A 19,487-nucleotide genomic window follows, 5' to 3' on the forward strand; every position below is an offset into this window, starting at 1 on the left:
CACCAGTATGTAAGTCTAATTTTCACGTGAGTGTGTGTTCACTAGGAGTAAAATGTCCTTTAATGGGAGCATTAAAAACACACTCTCACATTTTAAATGTAGACATCTGCATACAAACTCAATGTAAAAAGTACAAACACATCTCTGCATGCATTTGTCAAAATCTTTGGTGACTTATTTATATGATAAATGTTTACACTGTGTAAGCATTCTGGCACCACTATGTGATTTTCTTTTACAATTAAATGACAAAATAAACAGACACAGCTGAAACATATTTGTGCCAGCTGATTTGTGTATTGTGGCCATAAACGACCTGTGTGTTGCATAAAAGGGTGAGTAATTATTTTCATTGAATCAACCATTTTTTTCTTTTTAATTACTTAATTATCAATTTAGTCTATTGCATTTAAAAATGACTAATGCCTGACAGGCTTTACGAGAATTGCGACAGTAACAAGTGACAGTAACATTCAAATAAAACCAATATTTCTCCTAATGGTATTATATTATGAACAAGATGAACAATCAATCATAAAATCAATAATTTTATCACTAGTTTCTGTTGGGTCAATAAAACGGGACAAAACCTTCACTGATAAATGTGCTTTTTCTTTAACTAAGTGTGTATTTTTAACTGGCAGTGAGTACTGGCAAGCATATATTGCTATAAACGCTGATTCTTAAAGATGCTCTATTGAGTCAAGCTCGAAACATGACTGCTCTTGAAAACATCTTTGGTCACATTAATGTTTAAGTTTGTCTTTTTATCATAAGGCTGCAACAGAAAATTAGTTTGTTGGAGATAACAAGTCCGAGTTCAGACCAGATTGTAAATCTGGAGCTTTATTCCAACATGTACAGTGAAGGTGAAGAGCTAGAAAAGTTTAAAAAAGATTCAGCATTAACATATTTTATGCAACAGAGTTTTTTACCCACTCTACACCCAGTCTTAGAAATAATTTATGATTTTCTGATTTCCATTTTTTGCACATCCAGACACTATATTAGTCTATTCAGGGCCCAAACCTCGAAGGGGGTTTCCCTACCACCTCTATAACATTACAAGCACCGTTGGAGTTTTCATAAGTCTGCAGCACCTGACAGTTCAAGACCCTTTCCCTTTTGCTTCAGACTACATTTATTGTTCCAAAGTTACATGCTATAGCAAATGTTTTTTTTGCAACCAACACTGATATGTGACAATATAATTATGCAAATTTTGAACACTGAATATAATGGGGTAAATAGGTTGAATTCTGATATATTCCAATATATTTCAGAGCACACATGTATGGTTTGTAACACACTTGATATATTGTGTAGTACAGAGTATGTTTCTAGGGAACCAGTTTTCTCCTCCTCAGTTTGAGTAATGACTTGCTTGTCTTGCTCCTGACTAACAGATGTGAGTTGTTGTTATACCTACTTGTTTACTAGAAGTTAGAAATAGTTGGTGAGACAGTTATTATTTGTGATGTGCACTGTAGGTGTCCTTGAAGGTCAACCTTCCTGCACCACGTCCTCCGGAAACTAGTATGTCTGTGATATGTGAATCCTTCCAATGAAACACTGGAAGTGCATCGACTTGTACCGGCACCAGAAGAAAAAAAAAGAGCATATAAAAATAAAGAACAGCTGGCGAGTGGCCATGGGTGGCAACAGTGGTACAGAGCCCACACTGTTTGTTTGGTTGTTGTTGGGTTGATTAACCTTTTCCAGTGGAAAGAGGCCTAATGATTGGAAGAGGAAAGAGGCAATGTGCCGGGAAAATCTCTGCCAGCTCCAATTGCTCTCCACAACTAATTTAGATATCGCCGAAGAAGACAGCAAAGGGCGGAGGGCAATGGAGGAGGTGAAGTGATGGGTAGAGAAAGAGAAATAAATCAAATAAATCAAAGAAGATTAATGACAAAGCTGAAGACAGAAAACTGAGAAATTGGTAGAGATGAAGAGATGATGTATTGTATATACTGTATAATATACCTTACCTTGGTGGGTTAGAGCCTCCTTCGCCCAGGGCCAGGTTGCAGCTCCAGCCAGCTCTTCACGCACCGAGTTGCTGGCAAAGAAGACGTTGAGTGTGTCAGTGCCGCTCAGGTTCAGCTCCTCCTTCAGCTCTTTCACACTCATGTAGGCTCTGCAGAAATGGAAGAAGAGAAAACACGAAAATATGAACTGAACTGAACAGGGCAGGATGAAGATGGTGGCTACCTGACATTAGCTCTGCAGTTTTGCACTGGTAGCAGAGAAACTGCTAGCACAGTTATCTAAATACACTTTTAATTAGCAAGCTAGTCACCAATAGATCCACAAGTCACAGCAGTTGCCTCAGATAGTGTACAAAGCTACCAGCTTCAAATACAACCCAACACCTGAAGTGACTGATGGACATTATGTTGCATCTGTTGCACATTAGATGGTTTTTAAACCACTGGTTTAACTTCCTGCAGGTTTAAGATAATCTATCAATGGCCTTGTCAATTGTTTTTGCAATTGTGGGCAATTGCTTGGCTACCAGAGGGTTAACTATATCTAACTAGCAGGGAAAACAAAGATAAAAACATATCTACTGGACACCCAGAGATTAAATCATATCAAATAAATCATATATCACACAAAATGAGATTAAATCATATCAAATAAATCATATATCACACAAAATGATGGTGAATAAGCATGTTTTGCTACATGATGTGTGAGTGTTGAGTATTTAAGCCCGCCGCCCTCCACCTCTCTCTTTCTTTTGGCCCTTTGAGACACAATGCGGCAGTGGAACTGCCGATGGCTTGCAATGTGCCACAGCGGTTTATTGCCAGCGAGCTTGCTAGTTTCATGCTGTGATAAATACTTGCGTGGCCAATAGAAACAAGACACCTAGCCAAGCACAGAAGGCAAGATGGAGGAAAACTGATATGTTTCTGTCAATACAAGTTAACTTTTGTATCGCAACCTCAGGAGAAAAGCCCTGATTTGGAAACAAATGTCTGAACATGTAGTTTGTATAGGCACCATGTGAAGCCTGTATGACAAACATAGCTTAAGGTCCCCCCTTCTATAGCTCTTCAGAACTAAAACACTGAACTCAATGGCGAGCGCAATGCAAATTGTATTGTGTTTAAATGGACTGTACTTATATAGCGCCTTTCTAGCTACACTACATATCTCATTCACCCCATTCATACACTGGCATTGGCTACCGTGCAAGGTGCCAACTGCACGGTAAGGATTTAAGCATTCATACACCGATGGCACAGCCTTCGGGAGCAACTTGGGGTTCAGTATCTTGCCCAAGGACACTCGGCATGCAGACCGGGGAGCCGGGGGATCGAACCGCCGATTATCTGATTAGTGGACGACCCGCTCTGCCTGTGAGCCACAGCCGCCCCGGGTCTTTTGACTGTGATTAATTACCCAAAAGGAACTTTGATGTGTGGAGCCAACTTTTTGATTGGCTGTGGTGAATTCTCATGTCATTTAGCTGCAAAGATTTTGCACCTATCACATTCTGAGTCTTTCACTAGAGGTCTCACTGATTGCCAAGTCGGTGTGGGCAGTTTAGGCTAATAGCTGAGCAGCACAAACGTATATATGTGTATGCAGCTGAGTATCTATGTATGCCATGTGCATAAATAACAACAGTGCCACAGATCTTCCATCATCATTTCATTTCAAATCACCTCACTATAATACGTTTTCTGAAATGTATGAATCATACATCATTTCGCTTGTGACGTCTTGCTCTCTTTCATCTCACGCAGGCGAAGCTTTGGATATTTGTGTTTTTCGATGACTATAACGTAATGGATTATTGTTTCATGTTGTATTTCCCTAACTGGGAGTTAAGGTTTTATGTGAATGATCAAGTTCAGCTGCGGGGATAACTTTGTTAAAATTACTAAACCATGCTTTAATCTTTACCTCAGTTACTCTAAGTATATTTGGATGATTTGTTTTATGTTGGTTTGTGTATGGTTTATGCTTTTGATCAAGCTCAGCTGTAGGGCTAAATTTATTAACATTACTTAACCACGCTTCAGTCTGAAAGAAGTGCTCGTTTTCTTCCTCAGGAATATAATTTATATAATTGCTCATAAAAAATAATCTTCAGCTTTGGCTCAGTGCTGCTTACATTGTTCCAACAGCCCGCAGGACAGACAGGTGAGCTTGTGACTGTAAGATCTCAACTTTCAGCTGGGAAAAATCTAGATGGATGAAATAGGACAGCAGTAATCCCCATCCTCCCATACACTACTGTCAATGTACCATTAAGTGAGGCACTTCACTTCTAAATTGGTCCAAAGGTGTTACTCAGCAGCCAAGAACCCTGCATGTGTGTAATCCCCCATCCCCCATCCCCCCAAATGCAATCCCTCCCTGAGTGCATGTGTTGTACTGTAAATAAGAAAGTGTTTTCTCAGGCACTTTGCCTGACTAAATGAGGTTTAAGATTTAAGATGCTTCAGGGAAACCCCGTACTCACTACATTACTGAAGCTGAGTTCAGCCGAGGCTGTATGCAGAATCCATCACCCCAGGCCGTGCAATTACAAGTGACAGAAAGTTGACCACTAAAGAGTTGACTCTTCAACTTCTGAGACTCAGAGGATGCCTCAATGAAAGTTTAAGGCCAGCCTGGCAAAAAATAAATGGCTCTCCATGATTGAAGTGAAAACCCTGGTTATGAATTACTGTAACAGAATTACCATTTGTGGGCAAGTCAAACACTGTGTGACTCAACAGCAGAGTCAGCACTAGCACTGTCACCATGTAAATCTGTAGATGTGTGTCCACTTTAAATATTATTGTTGACATGTCAGTTACTTTGAATCCTCAAGGATCTGACTCTAAAAATATCACACCAACGGCAGTCAAACATTTGAACATATTATATACTTTACCTTACATGCACTTCACTTTGTACTGTGTTATGTGCTGAAATAAAGTCAATACAAAGCAAGTACAATCCAAACAGGTCTTGATGAATGCAGTGTTCGCAGAAGACAACAGCACTCACGGGTAATAAAACTCACTGTTTTTGCATGTGAGCTTCAGTGCAGGAGCGTACCAGCACATACTGAGAACAAGGCGCCTACAACAAGCCCCAAGTAATCGCTGTTTCATTCAACAACAACATTTCAGATTTGAAGAGCTGCTGGGTCAATGCCAAACCCTCCCCTGACCAGTGGTTGTCCATTCTTAGTAACCATAACTTGGCATGGCAGGCCTGTCAAGCAGTTGTGTTTAGATGGAAACCATAGCTTTGCGTCTGCAAGAGGAAGAGATCGTGGTCAAATACAGGACTTTCACCCAGGAAAAAGAGGATTCAGTCCCGTGTGAAACCAAAAGTCAATGTTGACTTTTTATTTTTAGACTGCATTTTATTTCAGACTGTTTTCATTCACAGTTTGGTTAAGTTTAGGCAATTTGGTTAGGTTTCGGAACAGATCATGGTTTGGTTTCAATCAAGTCAATGTTGTCTTTGGGTTTCACATGGAAAACAAACAGCAACTTTCTGGCAGGAAACCCTGAAGGCAATCTACTCTTACGTGCAGAATCAACGCGTACAAATCTAGTGAGAGGGTTACCATTTAAGCACAACCCTGTCAAGCTTAAGCTTCTTCTGTAAGCGTGTTTGTGTTTGTTTGCATTTAAATAAATGCATTATTATACTTTTTTTTATATAAAGAGCTTTGTTTGTCATAGCTCAGTTAGTATTTCATCACAGTGAGCTAGCTGATCCTGGAAGCTATCAGCATTTGTGGTTCTGATTATCGGAACGTTTACACCCTAGTAATTATTAATGGCACATTAATGACCCTTTAAAACACTGATTTTGTTTCTGTGATGTCACCCATAGGTTTCATAGAGTGTGGTGGCTGACCATCGTCATCTTGGCAGTCCTGCCTCTACTGTACTACCCAGATAATCCAAAATTGGGCAAAGACAGTGTGTGTGAGTGTGTGTAGTTGAGGTGGACTGAATGAAGCCTGGTTGGTCAAACAAGCCACCATTGGTCCATTTCACTATAATGGCCTTGTAAGTTTGCATGCTGTGGTACACACTCACCATAAGAAGCATAAGGCAGGCATAAGGCTGGCAAGATCAATGGATCAAATGTGAGACAGAATCTGTTCTGGGAAACACTGCAGCTATGTTTTTATTAGTAAGTAAAACATGACCACAATAAAACTCAACCAGAATAAAACTTGAAATTCATGGGCACGTAAAGTGTCAAACAAGGCTGGAATGGGTTCGTTCTTTCAGGGGAGTTGAGCTTTTTGCACACAAGTGAACTGTCCAGGATTTACTAACCAAAAAATGTTTGCAAATCCTGGACATGTGTCTCAGCATAAATGGACATGATGTCCCCCGCAACCCCATCACTCCATTTCCACTCTTGCTTCTCTCTGTCTGTCTGTCTGAAGTTTTCTTTATTGTAACGCCAGAATCTGCAGCGTACCTGGCCATTGCTCGACAATTGGCTCTTGACAACGAATTTGTGTCGTGACAGCAGCTGGCTTGAAAAACCTCAGGCCCTGTACTGGCCAGCAGCAGCTGCACACATAGAGGGTCCCACAATCTGAATACCTGGCCAAAAGCTCAGAGAGACGGGGAGGGGGAGATATCAAAAACCCAGATCCCAAACATAAAAATGGTTCAGTGCTCCACAAATGCCAGCGAAATGTCATACTGACATTAATTCTCTCTCTTCCTGAGAAGGTTGCGAGTTGCGATTCCTGGACACACAAAGGTAAGTGTGGTAGATATATTTTAATTTGTTCTTTGGAATCTTCTTTGCAATAACTATCAAATTAAATGTAGAATAAATCACTGATCATTTTTTAAATAACTGAAAAAAGAAGCAGACCCCTGTTTGTGCAAAACAACAGAGCAGAGCAGAGTGCTGTCTGCCAACTTTTTTCATTAGTGTCCATCTTCTCTCTGCGGGGTAGAGAGCTCAGGCTGAGAAGTGGGAACCATCTGACCATAACAACCAACAAACCAAATTTTTTCCTGTCTGTCTTGCGGTGTCTATCCCACCATGTGCTTGACAGGACAACATAAATTAACATTTACTTATGACACTCTTAAAAAACTCCCTGCATATGGCTAAGCAATGAGACCACACACATGCAAGCCAACTTTTTTTGAACCTAAGTTTTACCTGACCTGTGTCTTCCAGGGACAGTCAACCAAGCAACATGTTCTTTTCCAGCAACAGCCTGTTTCACACACACCCAGCTGCACATATTCACACTTGGGGAGCTCCACAATGCAACCACAGTCGCTTTACTGCTGTCCGGTCCAACTAATTTTCTGTCGGCCACTGACACCACTGGAGGTTAAGTGCCTTGCTCAAGGGTAAGGTAAGTGGAGCAATAAATGCCAGGTTAGAGTTGGCATTTTCCTCCTGTTAAATCAACATGTGTCTACCATCCAGCAAGGCAAGGCAAACACGTAATAGTAAGCAGCTGCTAGCCATCATTGTCACTTATAGGCAATGTAGTGACGTAAATAGAAAAACTTTAACACATCAGTCGTGTTTCCATCCAAATGTGTCGCATATTTGAACCGAATTCAGAGAAATTCAGGAAATGTTAATGAATGATTGTTTCCATCCATTACCGTTACATGAATATTAGGAGTTGTTTCACAAGATAAACAGTAGGTGGCACCAATTCTCCGGTGAGAAAACCAGAAGAAGAGAGTCGCAACAATATGTTGTCATTAAAAGAGCGCCAGTGGAAGGTTAAGTGGTGAAAAGCAATGCAGAAAACAGGAAGTAAATCAGACATTTGTGTTTGTTTCATGTATTACAGTTTTGTCCAGATGCTAACACACTGAAATGACATGTATAGCACAAATATTTAAACTGACACACAGGAAGCAAAACCTCATCTCAAATCTCCAAAACTTTAAACACATTTTCTGCTTTACACACATTTTGCAATTCCAAGTGGTTCTTTTCAAGTGTACTGAACGCAGTTAACTGCATAAGACACAACAATCTGACATAAAGTCACATGTTTGCAATTTCAAAACACGCCATAAAATAAAATGACACTACATGAGCTCAGTGGCCACTACATGTGCCACCTGGCCAAACATGGTGTTATGTAATTGTTAACTTCAATCAGGAAGTAAGCAATAAAAGACCATAGGTGAGCATCTTTGGAAGGCACTGTTGAGAGAGGAAGAGGAAGAGGGAGAGTGAGAGGGTGAGAATGAGAATGTATTTATTTTTTCTGACATTTTTTCTGCAATTGTATTTTTCAGCTTACTGTTTTGTGAGCATATTTTAGTCCACTCCAATGTAAATATATCTGCTGTGCATACGTTGCACTGATTTGTTTGGTGAAAAATAAATAAAATAAATATTTCAATAGCACGTGTGTGTATCTGCAAATATTTCTGTGCATGTGAACAATCTGAAGAATTCTCTACGGTTTGAACTATGTTAGTATTATGGCAAAGCATACTAAAGATGAGAGTGCTTTTCATTATGCCCAACAGTGTGTAGTTGGTTAGACAAAAATCTACAAATACAAATGAAGTGTTTGCCATCTGGTGCAAAAGTTTGATTTTGGTTGCAGTGCTTCATTTTGTGTGATATATGAGGTGTTTTGCAGTTTGGGTGTGTGGTTTGGTGAATTGTGTTAGTATTTTGATAAAAACCAGCCTAGTTTGCAAAATTGTGCTTAATCAAATGGAAAAAACTGTAATGTGAGGTGGGATACATCAGATCTATGTGGAAAGGTCATGGATTGATTACAGAGCCATAGGAGCCATGAGGAAACAGCTGATCAGTCATGTCACTTCAATATTCATTACATCACAACGTGTTCAGAAAGTGTTTCCATGTCCCATTAAAAGCATTAACTCTCTTCAGAGCAAAACAAAAACTACCTCAAGAGAGAGAAAAACTTTTTTGTGAATTTGAAGAAGTTTTGTCAAATTTTTTTTCGTTTCTGTCAAACTTTTCTAATATGACACTTCAAAATGAACGTCAAAATACACTGATGGAAACACAGCTACTGTTTATCGCATATTTTCTCTGCCTTCTCATGAACTTCTTCTTGAAACTAAAAGAATCAGTAGTTTGGCAACATTTAACTTGTGATTTTAAATCATCCATTGTATTTCCAACTTACTTACAATAATGTTCTATATTAATTTACTCTGCAAGAAGCCATTCATACTGTATGTTGTCAGTTAAGTATTACATAAATATGTACCATTAAGATGGATTTTATCTTAATGATCTTATTTGAGAATTAAATCAGAGTACATTGTTGTATACACCGGTTGAGTTTTTAAAGAGTTTTGCTTTAGTTAAAAGGTTTGGATTTGGATCATGACACAAGGAGTTGTAAAAACAAATCCTTTAAATTGGTAAAGAAATGTCAATTTGACAAAATACACATGGAAAAAATAGTTATTGTAGTGGTTTAAACATATTAATACATCCTTGTGTTAAGCTGTCACACTCGGTCAAATCCAGACATCAAGTGTTAAATCTATAGTTTTAAAGAATAGCTCCAGTTCCCATGTTCTGCTTCCCAGTGGCCCGGCGTAAAGCTTGTGGTTGGATTAAAGGATTGGGTCTTTAAGAACCTGGGCCGACGACTTCATGGCGAGACTTCATGCAAGCTATTTGGAACACTGCATGAGCCTGTCTGTCAGACCAAATGAAAGGCAGCGGGCTGCCGCTCAAGTTGTTTAGTAAAAATAAGTGTGTATTTTGGCCTCTTAACCCACCATCCCTGCTTCACAGAGCTCGCTCTGAAACCACTGGGGGAAAGTGAGAGTACCAATTTGTACATGTAGCATGTTGAGCTATTCATTGCACATCAATGCTGAGGCACTGCAGCGTGCAGATATTCACCTCATGGGGAGAAATAGTCTTATTAGTAGACATTTATGCCCAGAGACTTCTTGCCTCTGGAACATGTTGTCCTCTTTGGCGGAAATATTCATCCCCCTGGTGCTTTCTCTATTCTGTCTCTCAACTATGTAGCCTTTATAAAGTCATACATATCAATGGACTGACCACTTTCATCATTTAAATAGAATAATAACTACAATAAATTCCATAAATGCATTGTGAAAATGGCTGAGGAATCTGCTAAAGCTAAAGCGGTTGCAGTGAATGCCGAAATATGTGGTAGAATTAATCAATGGAACACTATCCTGCCGAAATGAGTGCACTGCATCAGGAAGTACATAGTGTACATACACACTTTATGTCTCTTCTTTCAGGGGTTCACTGGGCATAATCCCTTCCTTTCCTGCAAAAGAGAGAACTTTGTGAGAATAACAATGACTTTTGTCCATTAACCTCACCTGTCAGGGGACGCAGGATTGAAGCAGGTCTTAAGGACATCGGTCACCTCTGGGTCACAGCAGTCTCCATCATCATAATCATAGTGCCTGCTGTTACACTCCATGTTACAAACTCCATCCTGTTTCTTCCAGTTGTAGCAGGGCCCCGTTCTTAGGCAGTCCCCTCCATCGTGTCCCGTCCTTGGGTGGTCACACTCAGGGTCACACTGGCGGTCCCCAATCTTCTGAATACGACAGTTGCTGAGAATAAACTGCTGTCGGAGGCTGGTGTTTTTGACAGTGTGCAAGCTAAGTTCCAGAGTGATGTTGTATGGACGAAAAGCCTCAGTGAGAGCTTGATGCTGGAGCTCGATCTGGGCTTGTGACACGGTGGGGTTTCCACCATCGTCATCGCAAAGGTTGACGATCCGGTAGCGAACTCGTTTGGGGGCACGGAGCTGCCAGTTGTTGTTGTAGCCCAAGATTGTGTCTGTGTTGTCGCAGGGTGTCAGGCCGCAGGGTGGCGGCAGGAACGACGAGACAAGTTCTTGTTCAGGGACAGGAGTGGTGATGACAGTCGGATGGAGGCCAGTTTTGTATGGAGTCCACAGCTGTTCCACCTCAAAGTTAAAAGCAAAATCCAACAGTATTTGAATTTAACTTCAATTTCCAATGTAATTTCAGTATATAACAATTAAATGCTTTGTCTGATACGATTACTGCTAAAACAGGTCATTTCTGTAGACTGAACAAGTGAAAGTGTATGAATGAAATATAGTCAGTTACTTTAGCGAAGTCAGCCCACATGGCCAAGATTGGCTCGCTTTTGTCAGTCTGAAGTGGCCGCTTCAGCAGGTCCTCATGAGAGCGGGCATAGCCCCACAAGACCACACCTCCAATAAGGCCCCTGAAGCTGGGTCCTTGATCTGATTGGTTACTGCCCAAGAAGAGAGTTCTGCATGCCTTCATGAAGGGATTATAGAGATTCCCTGACTGGAGACTACTTTCTCCCACCTGAGAGGACAAGCAGAGGACAAATGACAACCAAGAAGAGAAGAGGGACATAAACAAACATCCTCCATGTCATTATCTTATAAATATAACAGAAGATTGATGACCCAATCCAAAGACCCAGGTGGTACAGCTGCCAATGGTGGACCAATGTCATTTGAGAGGTTCATATTACATATTCACTGATTAGCTGATGCTAAAACACCCTATACATTGATCAGGTGTCCTGATAGGGGATTGTTGATTATGTTCAAACACCAGATCTGTTAATCAATGAAACCTTGAATTATTGATAAGGCGAGGATGGACCAATGAGAAACTGGTATAAGTGACATGAATACAGCTTGAAGATGAGGAAAAGTAGTATCACTTCAGCATTAAATATCATTCTTGACCTTGGACATAGATGATGACCACGTGATGTGGATGAACAATTGAGGTCCATCACTGTATTTGAATGAAGTCAACCAAACTGTGAACCAAAGCTCAACCCTAAAAGCCCTAAAACCACACACCTTAGCTCCATCAACATACAGGGTCATGTGGAGACCGTTGTAAGTGGCCATCAGGTGAGTCCAGACGTTGGCCCGGTACCGCTGGTGACTATAGACAGTGGTGGATTTTACGGCTCGGTCTGTGCGAAGCATGAAGTAGAACCGTGCATCTTTGGTGCCAGCAGATTCCACAGTGCGGATGCCTACCGACCAGCCCTTCTCACTCAGTGAGTGGGAACAGTTGTCAAATACACCTGTGGCAAAGGGAGCATGGGGACAATCAGATATATTATTATGAAAGAATTTCTTGTAGTGTCATAGGACAGCAAATTTACAAATGGTCATTTCTCTCAGACAAATGAATAAATAAACACACAAACAAGCAGCCGGACAAAAAACAACTGAGGCAGAGAGAAGTGCAGACACACAGATAGAGAAAGTAAGAGACGGGGCCAGAGACAGCGGGAGACAACAGAGAGGGGAAGGAGGACGGAGGTATTTCAGTCAGCCAAGGCAAGGCCCTGATGTTTCCATCTGCTGTTGCAACAGACACATACACACAGATCCACATCTGCTGCCCAGATGTCTAACACTGGGACAGCAAAGGGTCAGGGAACCCCTTCACCCTCCTCAATGATGTATGTGTGTGTGCATGTGAATGTGCTTACTGTACATGCATATATGTGAAGCAAGTGTTCACAAAACATCCCCAAGGAGGTGAGCCAGTTTCACGGTTAAGCATTTATGGAAGTGAATTAGATGATACTGCAAATCGTCTGTACTACCACTGTGCATATCTGCGGTAACACATGAAATGCTAAAGGTGCTACACTGTGCACGTAACCATTAATAAAAACGTGGAGACAACCTTCACATATATTGCATTACCGAGTCTGCATTGCATCATTTCCTGTTAAATCTGCTGAATTGTTTTACAGAGTACAGTGTGCTGTAGGTCCATTAACAACAGATGAGGGGGCACTGTTTGAATCAAATTGAACTTAGCTAAACTTTTTAGTGTTTCATGAAAAAAAAAAAAGTACAGCCAAAAAAGTGTTTGCAACAGGAAACAACAAGGTTTATGGGAAATGTGATCTTTATGTTGTGAGATACACGCATTAATTCAAGATTAACATTCACCTCCAACCGTGGTATCACTTGTTTACCATAATTGTAATGAGTAATTTAATTAGGTACTAATGTTTTAAAGCTGCATTCTTAATGGGAGGCCCATCTCTCTCTCTCCCCACATTCCTGTCACTCTTCAGCTGTCTCTATCAAAATAAAGCTTGAAAAGGCCAAAAATAATCTTTAAAATGTATTTAAATCCTCAGAGAAGGAAAATACAAGGTGTTCTACAGTTCAACAAGGAAGACAAAGGGTCAAACTCTCACCTGAATTCAAAGACCCAAACATTTACTCCACTAGAGCCTCTTTTTAACCTGCTTTCAACCACTTTAGCCCTGTACAGTATCACATTCCAGAGAAATAAATTGGCCAATATCATCAGCCAGTACTGTCAGTTAACCTATTGAATGTTGGCCAAAACTCCAATACATTACCCATCCCATAATAAAGCAGAAAATTATCATTCCACAGTCGAGCAGTGAATTCTGGACACTTGTGGCGCACATACAGTAACAGAACAATAAAATGTACAAACAAATAGATTTATAAGATCATCACTGACCATTAGAAGTCAAAGCAATGTCAGTGTCATGTCTAGCAGAAACAATAGAAGTTTGTTTTTCACTGTATTTGCCAGATTCCTCCAGGACACTACAAAGAGAATGGCTCATGCCACAGAATGCCGCCCTCACATAAGGAAGCAATGAGGGGAAAGAAGTTGAGTAATGTAGTCGGATCTTTGATCAGAGTAAATGTGAGTGGACATAACAGTTTGTGGTCTCCCTCACTATCTGGACAGCTGCGGTGCCGCACCGTAGTGCTTTTCAATTTGTTTGACGTATGTGTTGTTCTGTCAAATGTGCAGCTCTTCAAAAATAACATTCTTGATGCTGGCTCGTTGGAAAAAAACAGTGATGTTCATCCTCATGTTAACAGCAGTCAGCTTAAATGACACTTTCATGAGATCAGTGTGTCTGCAGCCGCTGCTCAGAATCAATGGAAACGCTCAAGATAAGTATGAGGGGAGACTTAATGAAACTCAGCTTAGAACTTTACACAGACACTGTCAAAAATGATCATATCATTTTATTTGTTGTGACAATAAAAGTCCTAAAAACAATCTTACTGTCATCAGATACTGTTGTGTACAGTTATCAGATTGGCTTAGCTGAAACCTTTTAATCACTTGCCATTTGGTGTAATAGAACAGGTAATAATAATAATGATAACAATGATCATCATCATCATAATCATCTTGGACTCATTACTGTGGCCACTGTGATCAATCAATATCATCATCATCATCATCATCATCATCATCATCATCATCATCACTGCAGTTTGATCGTCCCGCAACACTGTCATCATAATCACATTATCTTGGTCAGTAACACTATCCCAGCGTATTCATTAGAACTGCTTCGTTATTGTCAGTAACATTACCCCGTCAGAGTCAGCGCAATTATAAGTACTGTCAGCAGGGGTGTAACCGCAACCTGAAGCATGCCAAGATCAAGAGGTTAAACTGGGACAGGGTGATGTAGGGTGACGTAGGGTAAGGGGTGATGTAGGGTGGGGGATCAAGGCAGGGCAATGCTTTTGTGTTGTTGTAGTTTTTTATGGTTTTGTTCTCTTTTTTTTTGTTCTTGACCTCCTAGTTTTACTACTTATTACAATTATTATTATTTTATTATTATTATTACTGTAACATTACCTATTTAGTTCAATTAAGATTACTTTTTGCTTATTTTAGTCACATTACTTCCATAATAAATTTTATTATTTGTTATGTTTTCTATTCGCATTACTCTCCTATTTTATACTATTTTAAATAAACAAATTGTAGGAGCTCATGGAAATATATTTCACTATGACTGTACCTGTAAACTGAACTGAATCTTCATATTGATGCCTCAGTTTTTTTGTGACTATGATCCATCTTGCAGGACATTTTACAGTTGAACAATAAACTCGTCATTTCTCCCTGGTGAACAGTTGTCTTGCTGCTTATCGGCTAACACACATTGATATCAGCCTATATATTTAAGGGCTGGTATCTATAAATCGGGTTAGCCATGCTTGGAAGTGTGCCTGTGTTATTTACTCGGAGAAGCTGCCTGGAAGCTTGACGCTGCCCCGTACAATCACAGTCTGATCTGCTGCCACTGGAGCAGCTGGAGTTCAGGGAAGACACCAACATGACCTCTGAGCCATCAGTGGAAGCTGATGGATGTCTGACTAACAGCTGTCAGTGTCATTAGCGCCTCAGGACATCTCTGTGTGTTTGTTTTGTCCAGACATACTGGATTTACAATCGCATGAGTGAATCATTTAAAACTCAGTAAATTGTCACATTTAAGAGGCTGAAAGTTGAGAATGTCTGGCAACTTGATAAATTACTTAAATGAAACCAAACACAGTAAAACCGTGGATGACCTCTGACCTCTGTGGTGAACAGTTGACCCGTCAGAATGCTGATCTTTCCTGGAGGTACTAGACTTTTCTGTTAGTGGGGGCCAACCTAAATGCTGTTTGGGTCCCTGATATAATAGAGCTGTCATAAGCAACAACATTCAGCACCTGAACCCTGAGATCCAGACTACTAAAACAGTGGGAGAGAACAAGCAGGAGCGGGGAGGCAGACACACTTTACACAGCAAAGAGCACTCAAGGATCGGGGTCAGGTCAGGTCTGCACCGGGACTGGGACAGAGGGACCGTTGTCAGTGTGATTTGAGTAGTTTGTGGTCGTTCACTCACCTGCTATGACGGAAGGGTTGCTCTGACCCCCCTCGGGCTTCACCCACAGCTCCAGGCTGAACTTGGCCCTCGGCAGCTCCACCCCTGCAGCCGGCTTCACCTTCAGCTGCTCCCGACGCCCGCTGAAGTACAGGGCGGTCATCCAGGAAGGGGGCACCCTAGGGACGGGGCTCCCCCAAGGAGAGGTGCCACCGACGGGCAGGCTCGTCGTCGGATCCGCCTCCTCCACCTCCCCAGAGTAGTCCTCGGTAGCGTCGTCCGGGGCTCCGGTCGAGGGCTGCTGGTCTCCATCTCCCAGCTGCAGCCTATAGAGGACCTGGAGCCCCCTGGAATCCGTTGAGCTGTCGGGGGAAAGTCGCTCCAAGCTGGAGTTGCCATCGTCCTCGTAAGGAATCGTCCCGTCGTGGCTGCTGCGGGTGAACCTGGAGCGGGAGCCGCGCGGGTTCTGCGCGTGACCCGGGGAGGAGACCCTGTGCCCGGCGTCCTTCAGTAAAGCCGCCCCGGGCTGTTGTGTGGTGCCTACACGGACCTGATGCGGGTCTCTCCCGTCATCATAAAGCCGTCCGTGCAACGTAACGTATCTGGTCCCCGCTCCCGCCGTCGCGTCCTCCGTGTCACCCCACACTCCCTTATCCTGCCCCGCCGGAGCGACCCGGTGCACCCCGGTATCAAACGTGCACCCTCCTGCACAAACCGCAGGAGTGCTCTTGACAGTGTACAGCTCTCTCCGGCTCGTGTGTGTCCTCGGACGGGCCGCTGGAGGGCGGTGTTGGGACGGGGAGAGGGAGCGGGGTTGACGCCGGGACCTCCAGACGCCGGAGACGGTGCAGGGTTCACCTGCTACCCTGGAGAGCTCGCGGTCTGCCCGCCGGGCCATGGCGCGTTTGTGCCGGCTGAGCGCATCGGAGCGAACGGGGTTGAGCAGCCATGTGTTTGTGATGAGGACGAGGAAGATGGCCAGTAGTCTGATCAACAACATGTTCTCAGGTCAGGGAAGGTGTGAAGATAAAAGAGGAAAAAAATATTTTAGCTCTTAAAGTGTGCCTCTGGTTCAGATCCCAGGCCAGCAGCAGGAGGTCTGTGGGTACCCAGCAGTTCAGATTGGAATATAAAATTCACAATTTCTATTTCTATCAGTGCATTCAGAGGGAGTCAGCTAATAAAGAGGATGTTTCTCACATGGAATTTAGTGCATGATGAGTATCTTGATATGTTTGAGGATGAATTTGGATTTAAAAATCAGCTCACTTCATCTAAATCCCGCACAGGGTCTCCACACCCCACACTTTGCGTGGACCTTCAGAGGCGACGCTGTGCCTCCTTTTCCATTCATGTAGCCTCACAAATATATTCTGTCACTTTGCCGGTCTACAGGTAGAAAACATTGAGCTCATGAGGTAAAGACACAAACGTCCTCAGGCTGATTCCAAATTGTTTTATTACTGAGGAAAAAGTGGACGCACTTTCCTTTAAGTTTTTAAAAAATAATATCAGATTTTATTTACATGAATGAGTCAGATTATTTCACTGCATACCCTCTAATCTCTTCTCTTTTTTTTTTACCTGACCATTGCGGCATCATTTATTGCGTCCTGATCCAAAAAATATGTCTGCAAGGTGAATGTTTGTAATAAAAGGAAGAAAAAAAAGTCACTCCAGATGCAGGTTGAGGTGCAGTGCAAAGTGCCAACAGCTAAACAGCTCTCCTACTTGTTGAACAGAAGCTTTGCTGTCATTTCTGAGAGAGGGAGAGAGAGAGAGGGCAAAAAATATCAGTCCATTAAATCACGGCTCGGCTCTGCGCGTCAGCTCCTCTTGGTTTTTGTTGTGCGTCTTCACAGAGACTTGCTGCTCCTCCGCACCGGTCCATGCAGTAGTAGTAGCCTACTATCCTCCTCCATTCACCCCACACCCCCCCACCCCTCTCTCTCTCCCTCTCTCTCATTCTCTCCAGTCCAAAGGTTTTTTTTTTTTTTTTTTTTTATCAGGGAGCCCCTGCCCGCCCTGACATCACCGGCAGGGGAAGTATGGTGGAGGGTGGAGAGGGGTGGTTGGTGGTGGTGGAGGTGGAGGGGAGGTGAGGGGGGTGGCTTCCCCCCATACAACCACCCACCCACCCCTTTGCCTCACACTTGGGTTTTTACAAGGGAAATCCTCTTCTCTCCTCATTCCTTCTGCCCTGGTCCTCTGCTGTTCATCCCTCTGATGCAGTCAGGAAAGAGGCTGTAAACTTTATTTATGTATCTATTCTTCTGACTCATCCTGCCTGTCTGTCTGTCTGTCTGTCTGTCTGTCTGTCTGTCTGTCTGTCCACGCTTCTCCACATCACATCCTTCACTAAGTACAAATAGTCTCCTTCACTGCACAAGTAGCCTCCTGTATTGGAGTGTACGTTTGAGGTATTTTAAATCTACACTACAGATATTGCACCATTACAGAATATGAAATAGCATCACCTCAACCAACTACACCTGTAAAATGCAATTTAAACTTAACAACAGTAATATTTTCGCAGTGATAACCAGTCACAAAAGTTACATTTTCAGTAGACATAAAATTTAACTACTCAGCCCCAACCCCTGTGATAGATCCCTACCTAGATCACTAGATAAAAAAAATAAATAAGAATAAATATAAAATCAATTAATAAAAGGAAAAGCTGGAAAGTATTTTTACTTTTGATACCTGATAATATATACTTTTACTTAGAATCACACATTTTTAACACTCGATTATAAGTGTTACAGAGAGCTATGTTTGCTCATGTAAAGTACTTCCACAGCATAGGTCAAATGTAGTAAAGCGAAATTGTGCATATAATATTGTAAGTATCAAAAGTAAAAGCACTTATTGTGAAGAAAATGTTCCGTGCTCTGTGTTCTGTTACTGTATTTATGTGTATTAAAGTTTATAATCCTTTATATAGTGTGCTGTAGTGAAATCTGTAAACATGGTAACCAGCTGTCAAATAAATGTCGTACAGTAGAAATACCTTAAAATTAGGAGTACGGTGCTCGAGTAAATGTACTCAGTTACTTTCCACCCTGTCCATCTATCTTCTGCTGTCAGTCTGGCACTGGATGAATGATGGGAGGGAGGAGGAGGTGTGTTTGCTCCTGCTACAGTAACATAAGTGTGTTTGATCTCTCCCTCACACACACACACACACACACACACGCACTCCAATGTAAAAGAGGTGAGGTTTGAGTAACCCTTTTTTTTTCCTCCCCTCCTCTCTCTCTCTCTCTCTCTCTCTCTCTCCCTCCTTCTGCTCTGGATCTATCTATCCACTCACTCTTGCTCTGGCTCTCCTCAGTGGTACAACACAGACAGGCACAACATCTGTCTCGCACATGAAAAGCGCTTTTGCAAGCTTTTTATCATCCAAATATGCTACCTGCTCTGTGCCGAGCTCATGTGCTCATGTGGACCGAGCCAGGGCCTGAAAAACCAGGGAGAGGAAGCATCGGTGGAGACAGAAAATACCACAAATATATGATTTTTAATGATTCTATTTCACTGAAATTGTATAAACAAACACAAAAAACACTATCAAACAAGATGATTTAAACACATTATTGGATACCACAGATGTATTACAGTTTCATGCTGTTCGGGATATTAAATATATTTTATTCTTTTTGACAGAAAAAAAACTTTAACTCAAGGTCCACTTATTCTTTGGAGCTTTCAACATGACACGTCAAACGAACTTTTCCAAGGTCTGAATGTTATTCAAATCTCAGTGGCCGCTGCATGTCATATATATA

The 19,487-nt window shown here is 41.9% G+C and overlaps 1 protein-coding gene across 1 annotated transcript in view; it reads right to left on the bottom strand.

Annotated features, from left to right (window-relative positions):
• The window catches only part of pappa2 (pappalysin 2), a 69,598-nt gene extending 51,968 nt beyond the window's left edge, over window positions 1-17,630 (bottom strand). The window contains exons 1-5 of the mRNA XM_019268838.2: window positions 15,718-17,630; window positions 11,852-12,084; window positions 11,112-11,339; window positions 10,347-10,945; window positions 1,992-2,140 (exon numbers count right to left, since the gene is read on the bottom strand). Coding sequence (XP_019124383.1) covers window positions 1,992-2,140; window positions 10,347-10,945; window positions 11,112-11,339; window positions 11,852-12,084; window positions 15,718-16,696 — 2,188 coding nt within the window. The 5' untranslated portion in view covers window positions 16,697-17,630. The remainder of the gene's footprint in view (window positions 1-1,991; window positions 2,141-10,346; window positions 10,946-11,111; window positions 11,340-11,851; window positions 12,085-15,717) is intronic.
• Between the last annotated feature and the right edge of the window lie 1,857 nt (window positions 17,631-19,487).

This window comes from Larimichthys crocea, chromosome X (assembly GCF_000972845.2).
Source record: "Larimichthys crocea isolate SSNF chromosome X, L_crocea_2.0, whole genome shotgun sequence".
NCBI classification, from domain to species: Eukaryota; Metazoa; Chordata; class Actinopteri; family Sciaenidae; genus Larimichthys; species Larimichthys crocea.